Source organism: Bemisia tabaci, chromosome 9, assembly GCF_918797505.1.
Source record: "Bemisia tabaci chromosome 9, PGI_BMITA_v3".
Taxonomy (NCBI): domain Eukaryota; kingdom Metazoa; phylum Arthropoda; class Insecta; order Hemiptera; family Aleyrodidae; genus Bemisia; species Bemisia tabaci.
This window is the reverse complement of record NC_092801.1, coordinates 22704134-22730744: the sequence shown is the minus strand read 5'-3', so window position 1 is coordinate 22730744 and position 26611 is coordinate 22704134. Positions and strand designations below refer to the sequence as shown.

Sequence of the window (26611 nt, the reverse complement as noted above, 5' to 3'; positions counted from 1 at the left end):
GAGACGATGTTTTTTTAAACTTAGAGGTGCAAATTTTCGAGAAAAACAGGGATTTCTATGCCATTCAACGGGCACTCAATCTTGAGAGCTTAGGAAATGTAAGTGTCTGAAAAATACCTTTCGAATCTAAGCTCAGAAGATTGAAATGCAGGCTGGCACACTTTTTTCCATTTTTCTTGAAACTCAGATTTTGGCGCTGAGGACTTACAGAAAAGCATTGGTTCAAATTCCATACTTGTAGGCTACAAAGCATAACAACATGTTTCAAGTTTCCAAGTCTTTGAGAGAAATTTCATCAAAAAATTGAGGGAGGTTGTGAAGTTAAAAAATTCAGTAGTCCAAAATTTAAAAATGCTCAACAGAAATGATTCTTTACTGAAAAAAGAAGAACCAGTAGTGCTGGCTATCCCCAGTTAATTTCATTAAAATCTTAAATTTACAGAGTATTTACAAAAATCGATCAGGTACAAGAATAAATCTTTTCTCTGTATGGAATTAATTCTCACAGAATTAAAAACCAAGAATCAAAAAAAAACATAAAAGATAAAGCTTACATACATTTCTACAAACAGAAAATTAATCAAAATGTCATTGACTGACACTTTTTGACATTCTTCTACGGAATTGTAATCCTACTAGATAAATTTAGAGTGGGAGGAGTACTACAGAAAATTGTGTAACTCTAATAAGGTCCTTAATAAAAAGAACTATGCTAATCATGGTTGGAATCGAAAAGTTGTAAAAATGTTAAAAAATGTTTTAGGAAATTCATTAAAAAAGTTATAAACATGAAAATTAGCGATTAAAAACAAATAGTATACCTATTAACGGCTCTGAGAGGCCTTAAACACTTTTACAAGAGCAAATAAAAACATGAAAACATTAAAGTTAGTGGGAAAAGATCGTAAAATTACAAGAATGAATTAAAATATTAAAAACATAAATTTTTTTAGTAACAAAATCGAGCCATAATTGATGACTTGAATACGAAGAGGGAACTTCTCAGTCTTAGCTTTTCAGATTTTTCCCTTTAGTTTCACTCTTAACTAGAAAAAAAGTTGCTTACATGAACTGAATATTCTTCACAGTTTATCAGTACATATCTTCAGGATATATCTTGAGTTTCATGATTTAGTAGTTTACTTATGATAAAAAAAAGGAGGGGGAAAAATAGGATTTTTGGTGGAGATTCTGAGATGTAACAGAAAAGTGCTCTCATTAGATGCAAGTTCAAATTTACCAAAATTAAGTTGAACTTTAAATTTACCGATTTACTGTATTTGGTTCAAAACATTTAATTTTACTCTTAAATAGCAAAACTTCTATTTCATGTGTTAAAGTTTGATTTGGAGGTTTTTCATTTGTATTGAACAGTTGTCAGTTTAGATTTAGTGTCATTGAATTTAGAGGAAAAGTGATTTTTCTAAGATTTCATCAACGGTCAGTCCAATGAGTCATACCTTTTGAAAACTACAACACAAGAAACTAACTCCGGAAGTCTTCGGACCTTGAAAATGCTTACTTATTAAATGAAAGAGCAAAACTCTACATACCAATTGGAAACCTTAGGGGTTACAGCGTAAAGGTATGGATTCATATTTTGGAACCTCAATGGCAATTAAATAAGAAAAAAATGCAGGATAATGAGCGCAGCTAAACAACATGGATGAAAGAAGAGAGGAAATGAGATTATTCACTTGGTCGATCACAGGAACATAACAAGAGAATAAGACAATGTTTTTGTAACAAAGTGGAAAACTTAAAATTAGATGAATAGAAAACAGATGGACTCAAATTTCATGAGGGTAATTTAGATGTAGAAGTTTAAAAATGGCAACTTTTTGACAGTTTATCTACCAACATCTGAGAATTCCCACTTTGTTACCAGTGACGTTGCTACATCCCCTTAGAAAAAATCCTCAAATCAAATAATTTAAACTTTTCAGCCTATCTATCATTCAATCACATATAAAAGAAATAATCGTACGTATAGATGACATTTAGTTCTTGATTAATGGTCTATTTCCTGAAAAAGCTTTTTGTATGCTGAAACTTAGGATAGAAAATAAAGAGGCTCTTCGTTCCCTATCAAAAAATACTCAAAAGAAAATGGGCAAAAGGAAAAATGGAAAAAACAGGGTTGCCAAAAAATGCAGAAAATGAAATGCCAGTCAGATTTTAGGTAATACTCCCAGACATTAGATGACGTGCATTATGATTAAAAATCACAACTTTCAAACCTGAACACACGAAATTTGTTGTTCGACACATCAAACACATTCAAGAGAGCAAATAAAGGCGATTTAACAAATTTTCCCTGACAGCTCGCAGTTTTTTACTGACTAAGTAAAATTCCCTGAAATTTCAAAGTTTTCCGGGAAGAGGTAATAATAATTCTGAGAAAAGCAAGATATTGAGCGAAAAACAAGAAACAATATTCAAACAAGTCAGTTACTAAACTTGGAAAACACTTATGCTGATTACGGAACATCAAAATATTCAACCGGGGAAAAAAATAATTTAATTTCTGGGGACTCACAGAGTATCCTTTTCGCGATAGAAGACAATTAATGTTGCTCAGATTTATACATTAAAAATAGTACGCTGGAAAAGTTGCCACATTGAAAATCGACATTAAGTTCCCTGCATTCAGCCAACAGGGTGAAATGCATCCTAACAGCAATTTGCCGAAAATTGTTGATTCTTTGAAAAGAACTAGGAACACACTTTTACCTCAATGCTGCCGGTATGCAACAAAAAAAGAGATAGTGGAGGAAAAAGCCTACCTCCTCCACATTAAGGGGGAAAAAAAGTTGAGGACCATAAATGGTTTCCCTCCCTTGACTAATTGAAGCTGAGACTTTGAAATACCTTCACCTCTTTACTATAAAACAGAAGACATAGAACTCTCTGAAAATCCCTAATGCCAGACTTCCTGGGTAGCAAACTAAATTAAAAGTATCAAAAGAAAAATTCAGCTTAATATAAATTAATGAAAACTATCACAGCACTAGGAAAAAACCTTTCACTTAGAAGAGCACTTGCCATAATCATTGAAAAAAGCAATAAACCACTGGACAGGGTAGAGCAGACCGTAAGAACCACAGCGTTTCTTACATCAGTCTTCCGCTAGAACACAATGGGCACATTGAACAATTCCAAAATCAACACATCGGTGAGAAGGTGGCATTTTGTGTGTTTATTGATTCAATTGACTTGCTCTAAACAAACCCAGAAACTATATAAGTCAAATTGGGTGCCAAACTAATGTCAATATGGACCACGATGAATAATTTTTCCTGCAAGCTAGATCACAGATTATTCTCACAAGCAGAAAAACTAAACAAGCGATACTAATTTTAACCACAGACACTGAGTTTGCTCATTGTAGCTGATTTTAGAAGTTTACAATATGGTCAATGTACTCTATGAGGCATTTGGAAAAGAAATCATATCTTTCGGTACTTCCATTTGTACCCTGTTCAGGGGTTCATTCCCACAATTTGATATCTTTGCAAGACTAAGGCACTGAGTTAGTCGCAACAGCCAAGGGCCAAGTAACAGGGCCTTTGGACACAATATCGCTGAGACTAGACCTGATGAGAATGAACCTTCTCTTGAACTCAATACCGCAGCCTTTGGACAAACGGAAGTCTAAGAGCGTCTGACCGTTCATGGATAAAACGTTTGCCTTGAATACCAGTTGCGTTTTCCTACGATCCACCGTGCTGACTGTCACCTGCAAACAATAAGGGTTACCGTCAGAGACAAAAACAACAAACATGAAAAAAGTTCAAAATTCATTGGTATTTGAGGCTTACTTCCAGAATTGAAATTCAAATTATATAAATTGTATTTGAAAGTGGTTTGATGTATCGTTTGGTTAAAAACGATAGAACAAAACCTCAAACTAAAATTGTAGGATATTTGTCAGAGAGGCTAAAAATGAGAAATTTTGTGGCAATTCCACTACTCTTGGCCAATTAGTACTCATACGAATCAATAATCAATCGTAAAAAACACATTCCGTCAGATTACTCAATTGACTTTTGAGGCTATGTTTATGTTTTAAACCAATCAATATAGATACTATCTCACCCATTCAATGTTTCGAATACTATCTATAAGAAGTATGTGAGCCAGAAAAACAGATTTTCTTTCTGATCAACTTAAAAGATAATGTAATTGTTCCTATTATATTTGCTGAGTAAAAAAAGAGTTTGTATTTTCTCAAAATATTAGATTTGAAATCATCGAAAAAAACAGAGATGGTTTAGATTAGCGTTCGGAACTTCTGATTCACTAAATCGATGGCTCAAGTGCGGAACAAGGTATCTCTATTTACAATGTTGCAGACTTCCTGACATACTTAATTTTTTCTGCAGAAGACTAGTTACCTTAATTGCTTCATTTTTCCTCTATGTAGCAGAATATTTTCTGAAAATTTTAAGCTATAAAGTAGGGTTGTTTTTCCCTGGGGAAAAAAAATGCGAGCAGACATTTTGAAACACCCCAATGAAGATACGTAGTTTCGTACTTTGGCTATCAAAAGACGTTTGTTACAGTTGTCTTCGCGATTTCAGCAACCATCACGAAAAGGTAAATGATGTCTCAGAAAAAAATAAGGTGTTTTTTGATGACTGCTTTTTTTTACTCGACTAGATGTCTTACTGGACAGCTTGATAGCCGATCAAATGGAGAAAAAAGGACCACTTACCACTCCAACAGCGTGAGACCGCCAACCATATCCTAATTTGTCCAGTACGGCTGTTAAACGAACTATGGCTTCATCTGACGTTGCCTCCACAAAGAACCGTGTCATTCTTCGCATCAATTTCTGCACATTGTTCTGGTGAAAACAAAAAATCCAATTAGCGGAAGAACAATCAATAATCATGAGTTTAGAGGGGTGGGAATGATAGGCAGGCTTTTGTTTTAATAAAAAAAGAAGAAGAAGAGGATATATGAGTGGGTGACCTGTGTCAGTGAGAAAACAATAATAACTTGATAACTCGAAAAATAGAAGGGTGCACATGATTCTTCAATCACAGAGAAACTTCATTAGAGTTCATTTACTGAAGTTCCCTAATCCTGTTACACCCATTTTAACAACAAAGCTCTCTTTGAGAACTTGCAAGTCAATACTGAAATAAGTCTGTTGCTTGTAAGAGATACAGTCGTGTAAATAGACTTGAAAGAGATAAAATGGCACAAAAATCACAAGGGTCACATTAAAAAGTCTGAAATCCACTCCTAAGTGTGCGATTACACGGAAAAAATTAAATTGCTGATTTAACAATTTTGTGGTAAAAAAAAAAAAAAAAATGGCTGCAATGTTTCAATGTAGATTTTACGATAAAAAAAAGCTACTTTAACCACCCCTTTGATTAAATTAGCTTTTCTCTATTGGAAAATGTGCATTTGAAACATTGCAGTCACTTTTTTAACAATTGAGTTGTTCAATCAGCAATCCATTTTTTTCCATGGAGAGTAGTTCGATGCATGTCTCGTCATTGGAAACGAGCTAACACCCATTTCAGGCTCCCTCCATAGTTGCCAGTTATTGCCGATTTGTTGAGGATGTTTACTTGTTCTATTTACAAGTAAAAAGTGAACTTTAATAGTAGGCTATGCTAGCGCACAGCATATTTCTATTTCATCGATCTGCAGGTAATATTGATAAACGTTATACTCAGAATTGTCAGTTTTTGTTGAACGCAAATTGCCATGAGTTGCCATTGCTTGGTTCCAGATACAGTAATACGAAACTGCCTCCAGACGCAGAAAATCTGAGAAAGCATGTTTCAAACCATGCAATTAGGGCACTCAGGACTCAGGAGTGGATTTCAGACTTTTATAATGTGACCATTGTGATTTTTGTGACATCTAATCTCTTGAAAGTCTATTAACACGGCTGTATCTCTTGCGTGCAACTGACCAATCTTCAAAATTATTACTCCGAAGCAAATTTTAAATCATGAAGGACCCTTCTTCACTAGAGTAGAAAGGTTTCTGGTGAGATCCTTCTCAAAGCCCAGGATCTTTGGGCCCCTGCAAATAAGCACACCTCACTTCAAACTCCTTTACCTGAGGCGATTGGGTGGACTGGGTAAGTTGTGACGAAACGAGAAGATCCTCGAAGGAAGTAGGTTGCGAGAAAGAGAAAAGTTGCGCATAGCAATCACTAGGGAGATCAGCATCTGAGATAGGATCAGGATTGTACAAGAACATCTCTGGTTGCGATTGACACAGGCGATCATCCTCTATACTATTGCATTGCGAGAACTGTCCTGAGCACAGCCTTTTTGATGGATAAGCCTCTTTCAGCGGTGAGCTTATTTGACCTGGAATGAAAGGAATGGATTAAATTTGATTAAAAAATTGGGACATCCATTGCTCATCACATAGTTTTCATTGGAAATCTTCTAAGTTTTATGCTAACTCATCACACTAGATGAATTCATATACAGTAAAAAAACAAAAAAAAATTGGGAATGCGTGTCTCATGCAGACAAGTAAAATATTTTAAATTATATTAAAGCATTTACGATAATTTATAGTCCTTCCCTCTTAGAATTTTAATATCAGTTTAAAAATTTATTCAAGTCAGCTTATTTGAGATCTATCTACAGAGGAAACAGTTCTTTCCTTAATATGAGTGGCAACTTAAAAAACTAGACAGAATTGAAATGTCATTATTATTCAAGATTCATGAAGCAATCTTCCAATTTCTTAAGCTTCCAGAAAATTGAAAGGATTTCTTGAATTTTTCCTCATTTCTCGTTTTTCAAGCTTCTGATAACCCTGTAAGTTCAACTGACAAACAGAACATTCCTTCTCTTTTCCAGATATCTCATTGCCATTTTGAACATTTGGGCTAATGAAAGCCGCATCTTAAACTGTCAGTGTCAGGAAGACAAAACAACTGAAGTCAGCCACAAACGAACACAATTGAAATTAAATGGAAGAACCTAAAATTTTTGGAGGTTGATAGCACTGAACTTTCGAGAAAGAGGTTATTTGATGATCAAGAATTGGTAAACCTAGAAGAAGAAAAGGAGAAGTTTTAAACCAACTACATACTGACAATTACCCAACAGTTTGAGCTTCTTGGTGAACTTAGACGAGATCGAAACTGTTCCACGCTTTGGTAATCCAGCTTTATGGAACTAACCGCCACACATACACAGCTGGGTCACCAAACCATGCTTAACAGATAATAAGAAACCCATATCTAATTGGTTCAGACCACTGCATAGGAATATTTGCATTTCAGAACTTGCATAATTAAAATTGACGTTTTCAGAAGTCCTTTAACAAATGAGGTAAGTTTCAATCATCGTGGAGTTTTTAGAAGTAATATAAATCACAAAAAATACTCTTCATGAGTACTCATTTAGAAGTAATAGATATCACAAAAAATACTCTTCATGAGAACTCACTGCCTTCAGGCACAGTTAATTATATAAATTATGTAGACTAAATTAAAACAAGCTGCACAAAATTTTCAGGAGATGCTTTCTACAAAATAAACACCTAAGATGATGACATTAAAATTAGAACCGTGAAAGAAAAAACATTTGATGATTTTAGAGGAGGAAAATGTTGGAAAGTCCGAAATTCATATCAAGTTCTTTTATCAAGGGGAGAAATATAGTAATAGAGAACAGTGATTAAAAAATATGTATACCATGTCACAATAAAAAAAAATTATTCCGGGCCCCTAAAAAATATTCAAAACTTTCATTGGACAGAATGTTCCAGAAAAATATACTTTTAAAAAAGTTGGTCATGAAATACATAATAGATTAAGTTAAAAATAATACATGACTGTCTACAGGTTAAGATACCTCTTTACACCGAGGTTAATTCTTCAAGAAAGTTATTTTTGTCAAATTATGTAAAAAAAATGAGAATTTCAGCTTGACAGAAAACTCTATTGTAACCCAATGAATAAATTACAGAAAACTCTATTGTAACCCAATGAATAAATTACAATCACTTTGATTAATTTTAATACGAACAGCCAGCTTGGAGTTGCGTAATTATCTGAAAACATGAGAGGTGCAAAACAGTTTTTTGCGACCAATGTCTTGATTTCGAGTTTACTATCGCTGACATCCTTTTTCCAGATGAATCACTTATTTTTTGAGGAAGTAGAGGAGAAAAAAATCTATCGAACATCTCTTTCATCTTGGATAAAAATAAATGAAAAGGACTGTTTGCGGTAATATACAAATATTACTTGGTGAGACAGCATGGCTTATGCAAGCTTACTGAACAATGATTCAAGTGCATTCAAGTGGTGAGAGTTGCTGATTTCCACACATTATTGTAGAGCACAGTTCAAACGCGCAGTAATAAGATTTTTCACTTAAAAAAGAATCAAATATGTACGTCTAGGTGCACTTTTGTAGAGAATTCAACACTTTAAGCGAATTCTTTGAAAAATATAATTCTGATGTCATGGTCATAAGTTCGAAATTGTCAGGGCAGAATGCAAAAATTCTTATCATTTAAGCAGATTTGGCTTTGCTCTGCATCCTAGTGGATTGTGAAACACTTTGCTATCTCAGAAGCAAGTTTATTGATTCGTTCTCACACTTCCTGTTGGGAAATTTCTTTTAAATACACAGATTTCTTGGGATTGGAGACTTGTAGAACGGAGAACAGTCTAAAAAATTTGAGTATTTTCAAGCATCTGCATGAGCCACAGTCTGGGAGAGGAGTATAAAACGATCACTATGATAGGAGAAAAAACTTAAAATGTGAACACTAAAATAGAAAACGATATAAAAGATTTGCTAAAATAAAAAATAAATTACACATTTCTTCGCTCTGACCCCTAATAAAGAGAGCACTGGGACCAGAGACACAGCAAACACACAGCAGAACTTAAAAAAGAAATGGCTTTAGCGAACAACTGATAAGCTGAAATCGATCAGCTTTGCAGGTAACTCTCATTCTGAAGAGGCAAAGCTGTACCACAGAAACTAAATAGCTTTTATCCTGACGGATTTGTAATTAAAAATTTATCTCTGCTAGCCGTGCATGAAAATTTCATCACTTGGTGCACGGGCAAACATGTTGCCAGACTGGAAAATTAACTCGAAGAATCAAATTCATCCCGTAGTTGAGAAACAGAGAAGAAGAGCTCTTTATGTTAAATCAGGGTGACATATTTTTGCTTCGTAGGACAGAATGCCGATTAAAGATCTTGCCTCAGAAGGGTATTTTATGACTACTAAAAGAGGAAGAATGATTGAGAAGCATTCAAATATTGTTAAATTTCCTTGAGTAAAATATTTATTTAGGAGAAGCTTTATGAAAAATATTCCTTGAAATTTTCAAATGAACCACAAAAAATTACTGACACAATTTCCTTGAAGGGGTTGCTCAAGAGAGAGAGAGTGGAAAAAAAGCAAAATTACAAAGCTTTACCAGAATATTTGCTTTTTATCGAAAGACATTTGGCAACATCTAAGAGTTCATGTATACATATGGCCTCTTCCTTGGGTAGAGCAGAGTGGTCCTTATTTTTGGAGGATTACACAGAGAATAAAAATCTGGCAATTTGACAACATGGGCTGCAGGTGTTTGTCACATAAAAGCAGTTTTATGGGTGTGCCAGTAAATTTGCCATTAGCATAAAACCATTCTTACTACGAATCAGCCGAGCGCGAGTACGAAAGTGATAACATCGATCCTGCAATTGGCTGATCAAGACTGTTTCTGCTTTTCTTAACGGAAGGGTCACACAGAGTACATGACATGCTTCAAAACTTGGTGAAGGGGAAAACGGGTCGCTGTTTGAAATGAGGATACCCTGCTTCTTTAAAATATGATTGAACTACCTAACCTGACCTAACTTAAGGACAAAAAACGCCCAAAAATGTCTTACCAAATCAAAATTACAATGGTTTGTATGTAGTTTATATCTCAAGGAACATTACTTTGATTGAAAAAAAAGAAAAACCATGTAACATGATGTACTTTCATGTTAGAGCTTAAAGTTATCGAAGAAAAATACAAATTTTAACCCTTAATTCACAAAAATATCAACTTTATCCAACTTACTAATGGAGATATTGAGGGGTAATTTCCAAAAAAAAATGTTAGAGCCTATCTGGCCTCCAACATATCTATTCAGAAATCGTTGCTTTTTCCAGAAGCCCCCTTTATAACTGAGGTCTACCAGGTAACAACAAGTGGCTCCTAAAACTTAGAAGTAAAGTTAGAACACTACCCTTGACTTCATCTTTCTTCCTTTCTTCCTCTTTTCCTCTCCCTCTTGTGTGTTTATGAGTTTGTTTTTCCACTCGTATAAAGTCATAACTTTCATCAAGCCAAGCAATATTCAGGAGAAAATAAAATGGAAGTCACAACTTAGATTAAATTAGGCAATACACGGGAGAAAATAAAAGATGAGGCTTTGCCAAACATAATCTGTCTCCAAAAATAGTTTCAAGCAAAATTGCAAGAGCGGATCTGAGTTGAAGATGAAATTCCGGGATGGCTCGAGACACAGCAACACGTGTTGTCAGGATATTTTGCATGCTGCCGAAGACTAAAACGAAGGTACTATGCCAGGTACTAATTGACTACTGAGCATCGAACTCCCTCAGAGTCACTCAGTACCTGACATTACTCCTCGTTATTTCAGTGACTAAGTAGATGATATGCCGCATCACACCATTTTAAGCGAATCTTCTTCTGATGTTCTGTAGGTGAGATTCTCGTTTCACACAGGAGGCCCAGAAATCAGCTGCTGGAGGTATGTAGTTTCAACAGGTTGAGACATACCCTGAATTCTCTTCCGCAGATGGAGACTGACTCACAATGCAGATATTTTGTTAATTAACTCATCGCCATGTTTCAATCATGCAGCAAAAAAATGCAAAGCCAAATTGCCTGGCTCACTCAGATGCTAACTTTGTTTCAACTCATTCTTGATGACAGTAGAAATGCGCTATTAAAAAGAATCTTTGACCACCAACTCTCTAAATTGAAGCACTTATTCGAATGGCTGCCAACTCGGAAAAAACATTTATCTAGATACAAGAAAAACTACACAAGAGGCAGAGAAGGATTTCTCCTCTATTAAAAACTCGATTTCGAAAAAATTCGACTTGGCACTGTTTCGAAATAAACGCTTTAATTGTGCTTTAACCTTACAGAGCAATCAGCGCAAAATGCTTCTAATATTGAAGGCTACTGGTCAAGTCGAGCACCTGAAAACTACTGTGGTATTAGATAACTTGATGGCTCCGAAAAATTTGGAATAATCTGAGGGCACTGCCCTAATTTTACAGGTGGATTTTGGTTTAAATAAATGGCATGGCAATGAGTTAATGGCATTACAGAGAAATAAATATTATAAAATAGTATCTATAGGGTGATAATACAAGAAAACAAAAAACTTCAGTTCTAACACATAGAACCGGACTTATTCTTTAAATAGCTAATTGTACTCTGAGCAGGGGTGCAGAAATTCTTCAACCACTCAGCAGTTAAATGAAGAACATGGAAAAGCCCTGGCAAAAGGCTGCTTGTGACAGGAAGGCCAACTCACGGCAGCATTAAAATTGCAAGTTTGCAGAATTGTAGCAATTTATGAATAAAGAGAGGGAGAAAAAAATATAAAGATAGTCATCACTCCGAAAATTAAGGGAGAAAAGGAGATTTTCTAATGAGCAGACCAAATTAAAAGATAGGAGGGCCAGGAACTTTCTGCATCCTAGTTCTGAGAACAGATATTGGAGTAAAAGATATCTAATGCAAGTCTGAAATTATAGGTATGGGTTTCTTTTGATAGATTTAAAATGAATTGAACATTATTCCCTTTCCAACACACTAGAATTCATATCTCGGCGGCAAAAACGTCAAATTTGCTGAATGGCAATCTGAATGCTAAGTATCTTTCTTCTCAGCAGCCAGAGGTATTCTTCTTTTCAGAGGTATTTGAAGTCAAAAATTTAAGACTTTCTCAACACCAAAAGAAATATTCGTTCACTTTTGCATCCGATTCTGTGGTGGTTTCAGGAGGGTTATTTGAGAAAAAGATCGTGATAACAGATGTGGTCTGTAATCCACCGTTCTTTGCTTAGATACAAAATTTTCTTCGACGTGAAACTGATCAGTTTTATTTAATATCCAAGGGACTTTTTTATGACACACCCTCCACCATTTGAGTGAAATTAAGAGTGAGAACTCACCGCTTGTCTTGATAAACCGCTTACAGTACCACCTGTGTGTTTTGATTTTTTCCACTGTGTGTCGCTGCGCTGGTAGAGGAACCAAGATTTTCCTTATTAATGAAAGAGCTAGAGTATCTACTTTTGTCCATGGTGTGAGTTGAGTGTACTGGTTGTCCTTCCACGCAAGGTACTCTTTGCACTCGACAGTCGGCTTATCCCATGGCAACTCTGAAAGATTAAAAAGGTTGTGAATGGAACCTTATCAGTTTCATAAATCAGTGATAGAGTACTAGACAAGGTCAACATTTAAGCGTCACAAAACACATTCCCATATTAGAAGTTCATGCAAAGCACAATAAGAATGTTGAAATTACTTGATTTCAACTGAGCGATAAATCCATAACTATGGTTGACCTGAAAATTGACTAGTCTGGTCAAATTTCTAGGTCATTGAAAATAAAAATGTAAGTTCAAAGATTTTATTGTTAGGCAGAAATCAGAAAATCAGTTACATAAAAATTTACTTCCTCCTATGGTATTCAGCATTTGTGAACTTACTGAGAAAAAGACAGAAAATTGAGAGAACCATATACATGAAATGGTTAATTTCAATGGGTTTCCATAATGTCTTACCTAATTTCCTGGCTGTCCTTCACCTCGGAACAAAACTTTTGTTTAGGTTTATTATCTTTAGTTATTCTAACTCATCCAAATTTTGAATAAAATTTCTGCTTCCACGGATTTAAATTATGCAAAAAGACATTCAGAGGTTGTTTGCATTCTTTCTAGTGGCACTAGCGGAAGTTACTAAGCCAACACTCCATTTGCAAAAGTTTCTAACTTTCAAGGTTTTATAGACTGCTGGAAACCCTCCTTGTAAAGCAAGACTGTTAAAAGTTAGGAACGTACTTAATTTCATTCAAGAAGCCTTCAATTTTCTTTTTTTTTCTAACAGAGAGTTTGAACTTACAAAATAGCAGGAGCACCAATTTAACTTCATGAATTAATTTGGGTAACATTTTTGAACCCATTGCACTTTTAGTACCATTTAAATGTGAAAACAAGTATTTTGATGCTCACTTCACAAACCATTCTAGGGGCCTATTCTTATAGGTAAACACGTGATTTCCAATGGCTGCCTCATTGACTTTGAACTACGATTTTTGTTACAAAACAGGTAAAAGAAAGGATGTGAGCTCCAATGTTTTTATGGACAGTGCTATAAAAATAATCCCTTCAAAATCCTCATTATTTTTCTCAGATCAAAAATCACTTCACATTTACAAACATAAATTAAAATAGCTTACTAAGAACAACAAAAAAGCTAAAAATAAGCCGAAATTGGTAGCTGACGAGTTAAACAGAACAGACACTTTTTTCAAATTTTTTTGTGTGGATTTTCCTTGCAGTAGAGTAAAACTAAAATTATTTTTGCATTCCTTGGAACAATATTGGAGGAATTTGTTTGTTTACGTTATGCTAAAAACTAACTTGAGAGGTGGAAAATTAATCTACATTAAATAGTAAACACGTGTGTACTCGATCTGTTATTAAGAATTCACTTCAAATGTATAATGAAGAAAAAACTGAGCACTAATAAGAAAACACATGGCATCTCAGAGCTACTATGACAACCATGAAAACTATTCTTGTAAAAAGAAACCAACCCACTATTTAAAGGAATAATTAACATTTACTTAGGAGTAATTTGAAAACAAACCAGTGTTAGAAACAGGCTTTGTGCGCATACAAACTGCAGAGTTCTGTTGGAAGAGTAATTGCTCTTTTCCTTAAAAATAATATATATAAAGTAATTAAAGCAGAGTAAAATAATCGAACAAAAAAATAGTTGCCTCCTTTTATCTGACAGCATGATACACCATATGAATTAATCCTTCAATTTAACGAGGTGAAAAGGTCATTGCAGGTCTTTTGAATTGACATAAGAGCACAGTTAAAATAAAACAAGACAAAAATTTCTAGCATGAGACCTCATAAGTTCTTAAAATTAGTGAGCTTCGTTTCTGGTAATAATTTGTGGTGGGTTAGCTTTTGTATTTTATTTTTTTTTTTTTTTTTTTTTTGGCGTAAAATAAGTTGGATTCTACGGGATCAATCGGCTAAAATAATGCAATACAAAATAAAAGGAAAACTTAAAAAGTGAGGTTAAGGTAGCAGCGATGTTGTCAACAAAGACAGTGGTTTCCAAAGGCTCCACCAGAGGACTTGCTAGCAGTCGAATATATATAAGAATTCAAACTTTATATATCCGACATCGGACCTAAACGCGTTATTTTTCACGGCGAATATATCCGACATTGGACAAAGGGTTAAGCAAGAATACTTCAGGTGTTCAATGACAATCAACATAAGATCCTAAGACACATTTAAGGTACTACTTTAAAAGCATAGTAAAACAGGGTATCTACAGACTCTACAGAGCACAATTACGGGACTTTAGCAGGTTTTCGCTGACCAAATTTATCAAAATCCCTTACTTTTCACATGGAGAAATTGCATGAGTAGAACTGAAAATGAACAATTCTTGTTGTTAATTTCACTTCAAATGACCGAAACAAGTGAAGCTTTAATCTTCAGATACTAGTCACTCAATTAACTAAAATCGCAATCCTCCATTGCAACTTATTCCCCAGTTATTTTTTCAGGGTATAAGGGCATTAAACCCTGAACCAGACTGAGTCTCAGTTTTATTATGTGGATAGCGCTGATGTTCTTATAGATTTCAAGTTGCAAAAGTTTTCAAATTTCCGGTCTTTTTCATAAATTTTTGTGACTTTTCCTTGATCCATATTTCCCAGTTTTCCACACCTATAAACACCCTGTAAAATACGTTCCTACTGCCATCCTTTCACAACCCGTAGATGATGCCCCCAAGAAACAATAACAGAAGAGAAAACTTTCAGACTTTCTTGACAAATCCAAAAATTCTCTAGTCATTTGGATCTTATCTGAAAATAAACTCCTTAAACAGTTTTCAGCTTGCTTCCCGCTTAAGATAATATTGAATTTTTTTAGCCAATGTGCGTTGAAAATTCAGCATAAAGCTGAAAATCTCAATACAGATTGAAAAAGCTCACTCACAAGCACAAGTTTCCCTTAAAGGGATACGCTGTTTGGCACAACATTAATAACGACCATTCAGGAAGGCAACTGTAGACGTGTTTTGGCCTTATAGGGCCAATCCTCAGTGTAGCGCAGCTTCCTGATGGCCCGGGTCTCTTAAAACCCGTGTGTCCACCGCAGTCAGTTGGTGTAAGATAATATTCTTGCTCTTCACGAGTGATTATTTCTTTCAGGGGCTAACAATCAAAAGCTGAAGGAGATGTTTGTGATAAAATAAACTTGCTCAGATTCCCAGAACTTATGACTGAAGTGCATACAAAACGACATTGAGGCCAGAAGTACAGGAAGAAGAACCAACTAGAGCTCCTCTTCTTCGGCAGAGAGAATGAAGTGCGTTTCAAGTATCAATAACTTTGGTACTGAAGCGTCAGGATATGTAAAAACACCTACAGCTAGAATACCAAAGATACCGATTAACTTGATTGGGTGCAGGCAGAGCGGTGGTGCGAGATAAACGAATGCTGTGCTCGGTGAAGCAGAAGAGGGGAGAACATTTAACAAAGAGGTCCTATACACTTTTTACACATGCTAAAATGGATCAGGGTAACTCCTGATACCTTATCTTCTAAAATCCTGGTTTTTTCATTGCCTATTCCTTTCTTTATTTTCAGCTATCCAAAATTAATCTCTCAACTTTCAAAGCAGTGAAAATCCCCTTAGGGAAAAACACACAATAAAAAGCATAAGGAAGAGAAAATGACTGGAGGTAAGCAAGTTCAAGCGATTAATATTCTTTTCTTCTGGTAATTCAATGTCTATTCTAATGGTACAGATTAATTGACTAGAAAAGTAGATTATTTGCTTTTTTATCCTACGTATCTCAACAATTGAAGTGTAGATAGGCAATGTAAGTGTCATGGTAATGTTACAATCACTGACCAGTGAACAGAAAGGAAAAAAGGAGACTTCAAATAGAATTTGCAGTATCTTTCCATTAATAAAGGGGTGTAGACTTGTTTTGAAATGCTTGTGCGACCAGTGAGTTCTGGGAGTATTCAGTCTCCTCACAACAGCGATGGACATCCCCGTTGTAAAGTCAACATGTCGACTTCACCACACATAGAAATACAAGGCACACTCTCTGTAAGCGTGAAAAGGTTTCATCGTCCTAAATGAGGATCTCATTACGGGGCGGAAGCAGCCAATGTGGCATTACGACTTAACGATCAAAAGCGCTTTCCATTGGTAAAATTCTAGATGAATTATTATTTGTTAGGCACAAAGTTCATGTTCATATTGGTATCCCCAAAGGAATTTTGCTCTCTTAAATGCGCTCCTGGTGAAACACTTTAAACAACGCTCACTGAGAAACTGCCTTGTCTTTAAACGTGACAGTAGAGAAACAAAGCATTGACAACAACACAATAATAGCAATATAAAAATAAAATAAACAAGACTTAAAAATTTTTTTTCTAGAAATGAAAATGATCTAAAATTGCCAACTAAATGAAATGCTAACAGATAAATTACCGAGTGCACAGACGCTTAAAGCTACTGAATATAAAGGGGTAGAGAAAAACTTGCAAAAAAAAAAAAAAAAAAAATATGAAAACTACACAAAGAATAACAATATTTTGGTGTGAAACAGCTAGTTTTAAACAAACGATATGCAATGAAGAAAATAACCCCAGAAAAATAAGCGAAACTGATCAGGCCGGATCCTGCATTTTAATTAGCTGACATTTAAGTTCTTAACCGCCGATCTGAGGCAACCAAAGGGAAAGACACAGCTGTACCTAACTGAGTTGGAATGCATAGGGACCAAAGGTTCATTCCAACTTTGAGGGGTTTCCAAGTTAAGCAGACTTAATATGATTCTGTTTTGCGATAGACCACTAGTATGGCGCAGATTTAAGAATTATGATAAACGTTTAAATGAAAAAACGTTATTCTACAATGCCTCGGTTTCATCTTTACTTCCATTGTACCCGCAAGCCCTCCCACAGACTGAGATGCTGGCCATGACAACTCTTCAAGACTTCTTGTGAAATATAAGCGTAACACCATTCTTAAGAACAAGAAAGCAAATGTTCTTACCTCCTGCCAACATAGCTACTAGAATTATTCCACAAGACCAAAGATCGGCAGGCTCAGCATGGTACGGCCGGACTAGAACTTCTGGCGCAACATAGGGCAAGGTGCCACACCTTTTGTCGAGTGTCCTTTCCTGAAACATCGTTGAAAATAAAATGAAAATCTTTCTTTGATGGATAAGAAGTGTTGAAAGATTAATGATACAAAATGATAGGAGAATTTGATCTGGAAAACTTGATGACAGCCAAACCGGCCATAGTCATCAAACTAAGAAATAGTGTGAGGCGCTGTAGGGGCAGTAATCGGACTCAAAGAAATAATTGGCATTAAGAACAGGGCAAAATTAGTATTCACTCAAAATTTAGTTAGGATTTGATTTTAGTTTGTCTATTGTATCGTTGATAGTACTAACTGGTGACGACCCAGAATGGGCAACTACCATTCAGGCATTTTCAGTAAAGTGACACATTTACTGCAAACGTTTTATAGCCAAAAAGTTTCCCACTGACTGGAGTGAAATGCAAAAAATGGCAAGAATTAAATTTCAAACTAAGTTTTCTGTCCATCATCGCAAGACCAATATCACCTATCAGTTGCGTGCATAATTAGTAAACTACAATTAGTTCTTTGGAGGACTCGCTCTCATAAAGCACTGTAGTCATATTGTCCTGGAAAAATGTCTGTCACCATAACCGCTCTAGCCAGGGGCCAGCAAAAAGAACACGGTCAATATCACCATGTAGCAATGAACGTTTTAAAAGACTTCCTTCACAGTTAAAAGTTGATGACATTCAATTAACCAGCTGTAACTGAATTCCAACTCTTCACAGAGAAGAAATCTAAATATGACAGCAATGAGATAAATAAGATCAACAGTCACTTACTTTTCCTTTCATTCTGAAGACAGTCGCAAGTCCGAAATCAGATATCTTTAAGTTGTCCTGAATATCTAGAAGGAGGTTTTCCGGTTTTAAGTCTCTATGAGCGATGCCTTTGCTGTGAAGATATTCCTGAAATGCAAAAAGTATTTTGTGTTCAATGAATGTAGGTAAAGTAAGATTTTTAATTTTGCACCTATTGTAGTTAGTAGTGAGATAGCATCTTGAGATGTAACATTAGATCAGTGCCTCAAGGCAAGAAATTATCACACTTTAATTGATGAAATCTTCTTGCCTAAAATAATTCTAAATACAATTAATTACAAACTTCATGGCTGATTGCATGCAGCCAGATGATGGGTTATAAATTCGAGAAGAAAACTATTCTTCAATTTTGGGAACTCTTAAAGCATTTGGTTGCCAGGCTCCAAAAATAAAAAATAGTTCACTCTTCAAATACAAAACCGATTTTCAATCTGAGAAGTCAGGTGTTCATCAAGACACTGCCGAGGAATAAACAATTTTCAACTCTCATTTTAAGAGGCTGATCCAAAAGAAGGAGAAATTAAAAGAAGTTTCGATTTCATTATCATATTTTACATGAGGAAAATATATTGAAACAACAGTTATTAGTTACTTATAGCTGCAAGGAGACATTAAGTAGTGGCAGGAAATGCCACTTACAAGGCATTAGGGCCACAGATTTGAAATGACAAAGCTGCGGCAATTGTTTATTAGTTCTCAAAAAAAATTTCAGCTTGAAGTCTCTTGAAAGTAAAAAAAAAACAAAATTCAAGAATTTACAGGCAGAGGTTACAATTTTTGTCGATAGTTCATGTGAGAACAGTAGAGAACAATTAAATGTTTCAGCTAGAACAAGAAGCTTCAAGTTTTCACAGCATTCCCTGACTTGTCAGATTGGGCAAAATTCTCTGACTTTTCCAGGTTATTAAGGACTTTTCAAGGACTCCTCTCTCTGTTTTTGCATCAGTTCTGCCGTCCTAATCTTTTGGTCAGACCAATTTTTCTTCTGAAAATAATCAAGAGACTCTCCTTTATCTGGGGAATAATAAACTGAATTCTTAAATTTATAGAACAACATTCCCTTTTTCTGTGGATGATCAAAATTTCATTTGGTGGGGTGAGGAGCCATGTCTCACTTTGGTTTCGCTTATGCAACTGAAGATAATAATACAGTAATTCAAAGTCGCAGAATTTTCCAGTCTTTAATATTTTAACATTTTTCCAACTTTTTTTATTTTATTCTTACACAATCTGCAGGGAAAGCTGTGGACAATTATCTGGTTCACATAAACCAATTCACAACTACAGTACAGTGAAACCTCGGTAAGTCGGTTCCCGGATAAGCCGGTAACCCGCTTTAGTCGGTAGAATCGCCTGGTCCCGTTTATCACCCATATAACACAATGCTAAATAAGTCTCGGTATCTCGGTTTGGTCAGATTCTGAACCCGCTTAACTCGGTGAAATTTTTCCATCTGGACCTGTTTTCTCTTCGATCGTCACCCGTGATCAAGCGTAGGTAGTGTTTCCGTGCGCGGTGCGGGTCGGGTCAAGTTACGCCACGAAGGGTGAGCGAATCTCCGAGAAAGCGCAGCGCAGTGCGAGAAACGACATCGGAAATAGAGAGATAAGGAATCAAAAACACTCGATAACGACACGAAAGATGAGAACAGTAGAGAATAGGATATCTGATACCGCGTGTTATCTTATCGCGCGTGTGAAAACACGCATGCATAATTAAGCAATTTCACGCATCGATGAGTTGACAGGTCCAGTCGGCACCGGCCCCTCTCCCCCTACCATCTTGCATTGCCCTTCCCCGCTCCCCCAGGAATCTTCCGCAGAGTTTTTCGGGGATTTTAGCGAGTATTGATACGTTGCATTTTCAGTTCAACGACCCGCCATAGCGGGTGGCCGCGGCGCATCACCGCGCGGCATGCCGCGTGGGGTGCGCGGGGGTTGATACGCAATGGGGTGCCGCGGCACCCCAACATACGATTAACCCGATGACTTTATGATGCCCTGACACTTTCAACACGCAATTTCAAGTGCATTTCATGAAATTTTACCATTTAGTACCATTTTCTTCGATCAAATGGCTCTCCAAAACACTCCTATGAGTCACTCTACACGCACGTTTGCGTTTGTCCAATTTAAGGCACGAAATTTGAAAAAGCGCGGCAGGAAAAGTGGCAGTCCGCTTAAGTCGGTAACCCGCTTAACTCGGTAAATTTCCTCGGTCCCGATGGAAACCGAGTTACCGAGGTTTCACTGTACAAGTTAGGAGGCATGATAACTTACCACTCCAGCAAGTAGCTGTTTGAAATATTTGTGAGCTTCTTTATGTGGCATCCCAATGTCCGGTTCTACAGGGACAGTCAAACAACAAAAAGATCATTTACAGTGAAGGTAACATATAGTTCTGAATGACAATTGAATTAGCATTAGAAAAGTCATTCTAAGCACACAGCAATGGCACGGCAATACTTATTTTTTCTTGAAACTTGTAAATACTACTTGATTGAGAAACAAGAATGCTTTTTTTAACACAAGAGTTATTTCCAATTTTTCAGGACAGCATTGCTACATACTAAAATTTGAACTATGTTTGTTTTATCAAGTCCATTAACATGAGAGCACCTTTTTTTCACAAAATCCCAGACATTTAAGGGGAAAAAGAGAAAATAAACGGTCGTAGAAAATTTAGAGGCAAAAAGTGGCTTCAAAAATGTGAGGGTGAAACTGAAAAATGGGGAGGTTTATGGCTCCCAGCATCCCTGCCATGAGAGCCCTCAGAGGAACACCTTCGCAGATAAAGAACGGCATCGAAAAGCGGTGTTACATACTTAATATATTGCGAGACAAAGCACCAGAGTATGACAGCTCATCACAGCGACACTTAATATTTAGAGGCTTTTTTTACTCAATCCCCGTTCTATATTCACAATAAACTTCAAATGAAAGGAATCAAGAATATTCATCTAATAATTCCAGCACAGAGAGATGGCACATAATTGGCTAGAATACTCCTTTTCAAATGCTCCATACGATTCTTGAAGACTTTTGAACAAAAAAACAGGATAACATCTTACCGATTTTATCAAAAAGTTCCCCTCCTGCAGCATATTCTAAAAAAATATATATTGTATCTTTGTCCCTTCTTTGGCCGAAGAATTTGATTATGTGGGGATGGTTCACCATAGCATGAACCACAGCTTCTTTGTGTGCTAGTTCCTGCGCCTCCTTATGCTTCTTGCAGTCGATTACTTTCATCGCCACAGCATGTCCTGTGACGCGATTTACCAACAGCTTTACCTCGCCATATGCACCTTCTCCTAAAGTTTGAGAGATGCTCCATCCTTCTACAAATGCACTCATTCTCGATTAGAGAATCCATTCACTGCCTGAAATGAAAAATTTACAAGCATTAAAATTCCCGGCTGAAAAAATTAAAACTTCTGGAATGATCAAAAGCTCCAACTTAAATGAAATATATGAGAGTGGTAATTGAGGAAGTGTTTGTAAAACAAGAAAAAATATTAACCAATGGATGAGTAATTTTTGAAAACTCACTCCTTAAAGCATCAACTACAGAAAGAAGGGAGTTAACAAAAATTTATTACAAAAAGCATATCTCTTTGAGGGAAAACTGTGCTAGAGCGAGCTTTTTCCCTCTAAATTGAGATTTTCAGCTTTATGCTGAATTTGTAACGCACGTTGGCAAAAAAAAAAAAAAAAAAAATCCAACATACAAAATTTATTAATTCATTGATGAGGTATGGCGGAAACAATGCACACACATACTAATTCTCAACCTTGGATGTTCTATTAAAGCTAGAAGCCAATCCAAGCAAGTGCAGGCATTCATCACATTACATTAAAATATGGTGATGGCTAAACCTATGCATTCTGGTTTGATAAGTTGAGGACTTCCTGACGCCCTATATATTTTGAATCTGGCTTTTTGGGATCTTGAATTGATTTTATAGATAAATATTAACGGTTACTTCTAAAAACTCAACTGAGGGCTATTTGGCAGGCAATTTGGAGTTCAATAGGGTTTAGAAGAACAAGAGCTCATACAAGGCATTGTTCCTGAGATTGTTCAACTTCTTATTGGACACTAAACAAATGGAAGCAAGCGGCAAAATGAACTTTAACAGTGCATTCTTTAATGATTGATATTTTTGGGAATAAAAGCCAAATTAACTTCTGATTTTCTCAAAAGATGGAAGAAATTTCATTATATCAGAAGATGGTAATATATTTCATTATTTTCTGCTAACCTCAATTAAACTGTCAGGGGTTTGATAGTCGATTTTAGTTAGTCAGAATTCACATTCCATCTACTAGTGACTGCTAGCAAAGCAGGTTGATTTTAATGAAATGAGTTCATCAAATTCCTTATAGCAATTCAATCTCGTGACAGTTTTAAAGAAGAGCTGACACATCAAATGCTGGCAGTGAAGTTAAACTTTGATCTAGGTACCTCGCACTTCTCGACAAATTAATAACAGCACTAGGTTCGGATTCCTGAAGACCACTGCTCAACACAGCATCTATTTTCTCTCACAAAATAAGTACCTAAAGAAAGCCTGCGCTGGCCGTTTCTTTTCTTAAGAAATTTATCAGCAGATGGATCTGATTTTGGGCTGCATTGCTGTATTGATGGGGGTGGATTATGAGAAAATCAATGAAAAATCATTCAGAAATTTAGACTTAACTGGCATGAAATTGACTTACTGATGAAGAACTTATCATCTCGGATGACGTATCAAAAGTCAAGTTTGGAGGAGACAGTTCAAACAAAAATAACGTTTCTAGATGTCAGTAAGCAGGTTCAACTGAAGCAGAACAATCTTCTCCTTGCCCAATCTCACTTCAATCATGTTATCAAGATGACTAAAAGGTGCCACCTTATCAGATCCACCTTAACTCAGCCCATTAAAATATTCTATATCTGTGCAGAATGTTGCCAAAATTCCTATTCGTGGGCTTTAACAAGGCTGAGCAGTGTTATCAGTTATTTACACAGTACAAGATTCATCTAAGAGCTTAATTCCATCTTCATGACATACCTAGGGTTTTTTTTTTCCTTTATTCAAAAAACTTTTAACAGCACTACATTCAGTGTGTCTACTAAAACAGGCAAGCCAAAAATCAGTGCTTTTACAGTACTTTTTCAGTACTTTCCTACGAAATTCAGTACTTTATCAGTACCTTTATTGGACGAAATTCGAAAAATTTCAAAAAATTCCGAATTGCGTCAAAAATGACAACAATTCCGAGCCTTCCTGCGGAATTTTCGCACTTTTGCAGTACTGCCGGTCCACTCTTAAAAAATCAGTACTATTTCCGGACTTGTGGACACCCTGACACTTCTAGGAATTCCATGCCTAGTTCTCCGCCAGGCAAGCCTTAACAGGAAAATACTTGACAGCTGAGATTTTCATAAGACTGACAGCCCCGCAATAGACTGAGTTTGTGGCTACATCATTCTTACGAATGGTTCATACCAAAACAATGGAGCAAAACCTCATATTAAAATTCTGCGTGACTTGAGCACGTTAATTAATTAAAATTGTGTCATTAGCAAATCATAAATCAATAACTAACTTATTAAACACAAGAGATTTGGTAGCAAGAAATAATTAGACGCACTTCATCACTGTGGTGCAAATACAAGATTATGAGTCTAATTGAACCATCAGAGCTGCGATGGCATAGCCACTAAATCAGTCGATAGGTACTTTGCTAAAGTCTCCGGTCTACTCTCCGAGGGATCATCCAGCAGAGAGCTCGAAGGATTACCCAATGACTGACGCCATCTATCTGCGCTATCGTCTGCCGGATTCTTCTTTGTTTATTTACGTTTTATTTCAAAGACAAACATTTGACAAAATCTTCCATATTTCTTAACTTTCAAAACAATGAGTGAACAGCAAGCCTAGAACCTGCTCATGTGGCCTGAGAAATAGGACGCAAAAAGTAGAGAAAATAAGGCTAACCTAACTTTCACATCACTCTACATTGGTCCCCAACCTCAATAGATCAGGGAGTTGGAGAGCGGTTCACAGACTGACAAAGCAGGTCTCCGGATGATTCCTCCTGAGTCTATCAACAGTTTGTTGTCTCTAGGAAATGCCAAAGAGCTTTCCAAAGACATTAGCATCGCACCTTATTTACTTCATCACCTTGAAGACTAAATAGACACAACGGGTCACTTGCGCAAGTCATAAAACCGTGTTTAAATACATGATTCTTGAAGAGTAGCCAAAAATAATACAGTCCGTCCAAACCACGACTTTCTACATTCATTATTAACCGAGATATCGCCAAATTGAAGAGTCAGGTTTTTGACATTATCCATCGGGTTTTCAACGTCATCCTCCGCGGTAGTGACACCCTTGGTTTCATCAGTCGGTGTGATGCAAATTTGTACTAGTTGTTTAAGGTTAAACTCGGATGAAAGCAAGATGGAAGAAACCAAGGGTATCACTACTGCAGTGGATGATGTCAAAAATCTGACTTGCCTTGGGGCAATATCTCGGTTATTACTTAACGTTGGACGTTGCAGTTCGGACATATCTTATTATTTTGAGCTTATATAAAAGAATAAAGCATCAAAACTTGATTCTGTGACCAGCGCAACTAACTCATTAAGAACCTCTTTAAGGTCAAATTACTATAATGGCTTTCGAACACTTAGCCGCTTCAAGACAAGAACAAAGGCCCTACCATGAATTTTAGAAAATCATGCATATTTAAGATATGGCTGGTGCTGGTCAAAGATAAAATGGCAAACAAAATAAAAATACATCAGTCTATCACTCGGACAGACAGTGTAGACTCCATAAACCAGAATAGTAATATGAAGTGCTGAACACTATTGGGCCAAAAAATCTTTCCCATAATGTTCACTATCTGATAATCTTAAAAGATAACTGGCAGTTGACCATGGCAAAGTGAAATCATGATCAAACTGCAAACAAAACTGAAATGGTAAAGGATGAATGGAATTCTACTAGATAGCTAATTTGAGGTGACAAGTACCTGGGACAAAGGCCTGAGGACAAGTTTCTTACAAGGCTTCCGTTTCTCAGAAACTTCTGACAAAGGAGAAACAATAAATGTGAAGAAAAAGGTGCATTGCGTATGCTCGGATGCACAGAACTGAGGACTGGAAAATAAGATCCAAGGCTTGACTACTGGGAAGGGAAAATTGCACGACGCAGCTGACAAACTGATTTACTGCTTGAAGGCAGATAATGCTCCATCAGGATCTACTGTCAAGATGCACATTGCGGTTCTAGGATGCTCAAATTCGTCAGAGTCACTCAACAGAGTCAGATGGAGATCTCCTCAAGGAGATTGAGGGACACAAAATTTGAAAAGGAGCAGCCCAGATCGTCTCATACTGGATGCAAATGGAGCTAATCTCGCAGAGAGGCCAGTCGCACTGAGGTAGTCGGCTGATTCGTCCGTCGGGAAGGAACAAGAGAGGAAACTTCAAAAGAGCATGCTGCAAGTTGACTGAGGATTCCATGCTAAAGGATACATACGTTCTCAGTCAACAAAGAGGGAAAGCAAAGATAAGTAAGAGAGTCAAAATGGAATTAGTAGCGGCTTCCTGACCAGTGCAAAGGGACAGGTTAGGATCGAGAGATGAAACTAAGGGTTAAGATAAACCTAAGAGGGTGAGGCCAGGCATATTTGCAAGCATTAATCGAACTAAAGCAATGAATAAAGTAGATAACGACTATACCTAAATCGAATGGCGATCAAAAGTAAAGAGAGGCGACATCACACACAAGGCCATTGAGACCCAAACAGTAAAGGCAGGTTGCTGACTCGGCTAGTGCGGCTAGTTCGAAAATAATTTGAAATGATCGAGATCCAGGAAGATATCCATCTTGGGAAGATATTGCGGGAACGTCCAAAATCAGGCCCTAGACCATCGAAATTGGAGAAGCCGGGTGGAGTGTCGAAAACCGAGGTCCTGTGTGGGTGACAGCGACTGGGAGCACGCCTTTCAAACAAATATTGGTCGATTGCGAAGGATTGAAAACTCGCGGTAATGAGCTACGGTGAATATCACTTACACTGAAAAAAGCCCGTTACAAAATTCGTCAAGTAACTGCTGAAATCACCGGAGAACTAGGAAGAATTGTCAAGAAAATTACCTAACAAAGGCGGCAATGATTGCAGATCGCCATTTTTTGGAGAAGGAGGGAATATTTCGGCGAATTTAGAGGCAAAAGAAACGAAGTGGGGGCAAGTCGTTGTGTTGATGACGTCGAGATAAAGGATTTCCTGTCGCGCCAAAAAGTAGGAA

The 26611-nt window shown here is 36.5% G+C and overlaps 1 protein-coding gene across 3 annotated transcripts; it reads right to left on the bottom strand.

Moving 5' to 3' along the window:
* Positions 1-344: 344 nt before the first annotated feature.
* Positions 345-26478, bottom strand: grp (serine/threonine-protein kinase grp). Of its 3 annotated transcripts, none has more exons than XM_019047935.2 (9): positions 26460-26478; positions 21369-21680; positions 20578-20642; positions 18260-18385; positions 17379-17508; positions 12216-12425; positions 6088-6344; positions 4718-4849; positions 345-3739 (listed from the first exon to the last, which is right to left on the bottom strand). In XM_019047935.2, the coding sequence occupies exons 2-9, from the start codon at positions 21652-21654 to the stop codon at positions 3521-3523; spliced, it is 1425 nt and encodes a 474-aa protein (XP_018903480.1). In that variant the 5' UTR covers positions 21655-21680; positions 26460-26478; the 3' UTR covers positions 345-3520. The 3 variants fall into 3 exon arrangements, with proteins under 3 accessions (XP_018903480.1, XP_018903481.1, XP_018903479.1); XM_019047936.2 differs by lacking the exon at positions 26460-26478 and adding an exon at positions 26042-26444; XM_019047934.2 differs by lacking the exon at positions 26460-26478 and adding an exon at positions 23020-23134.
* Between the last annotated feature and the right edge of the window lie 133 nt (positions 26479-26611).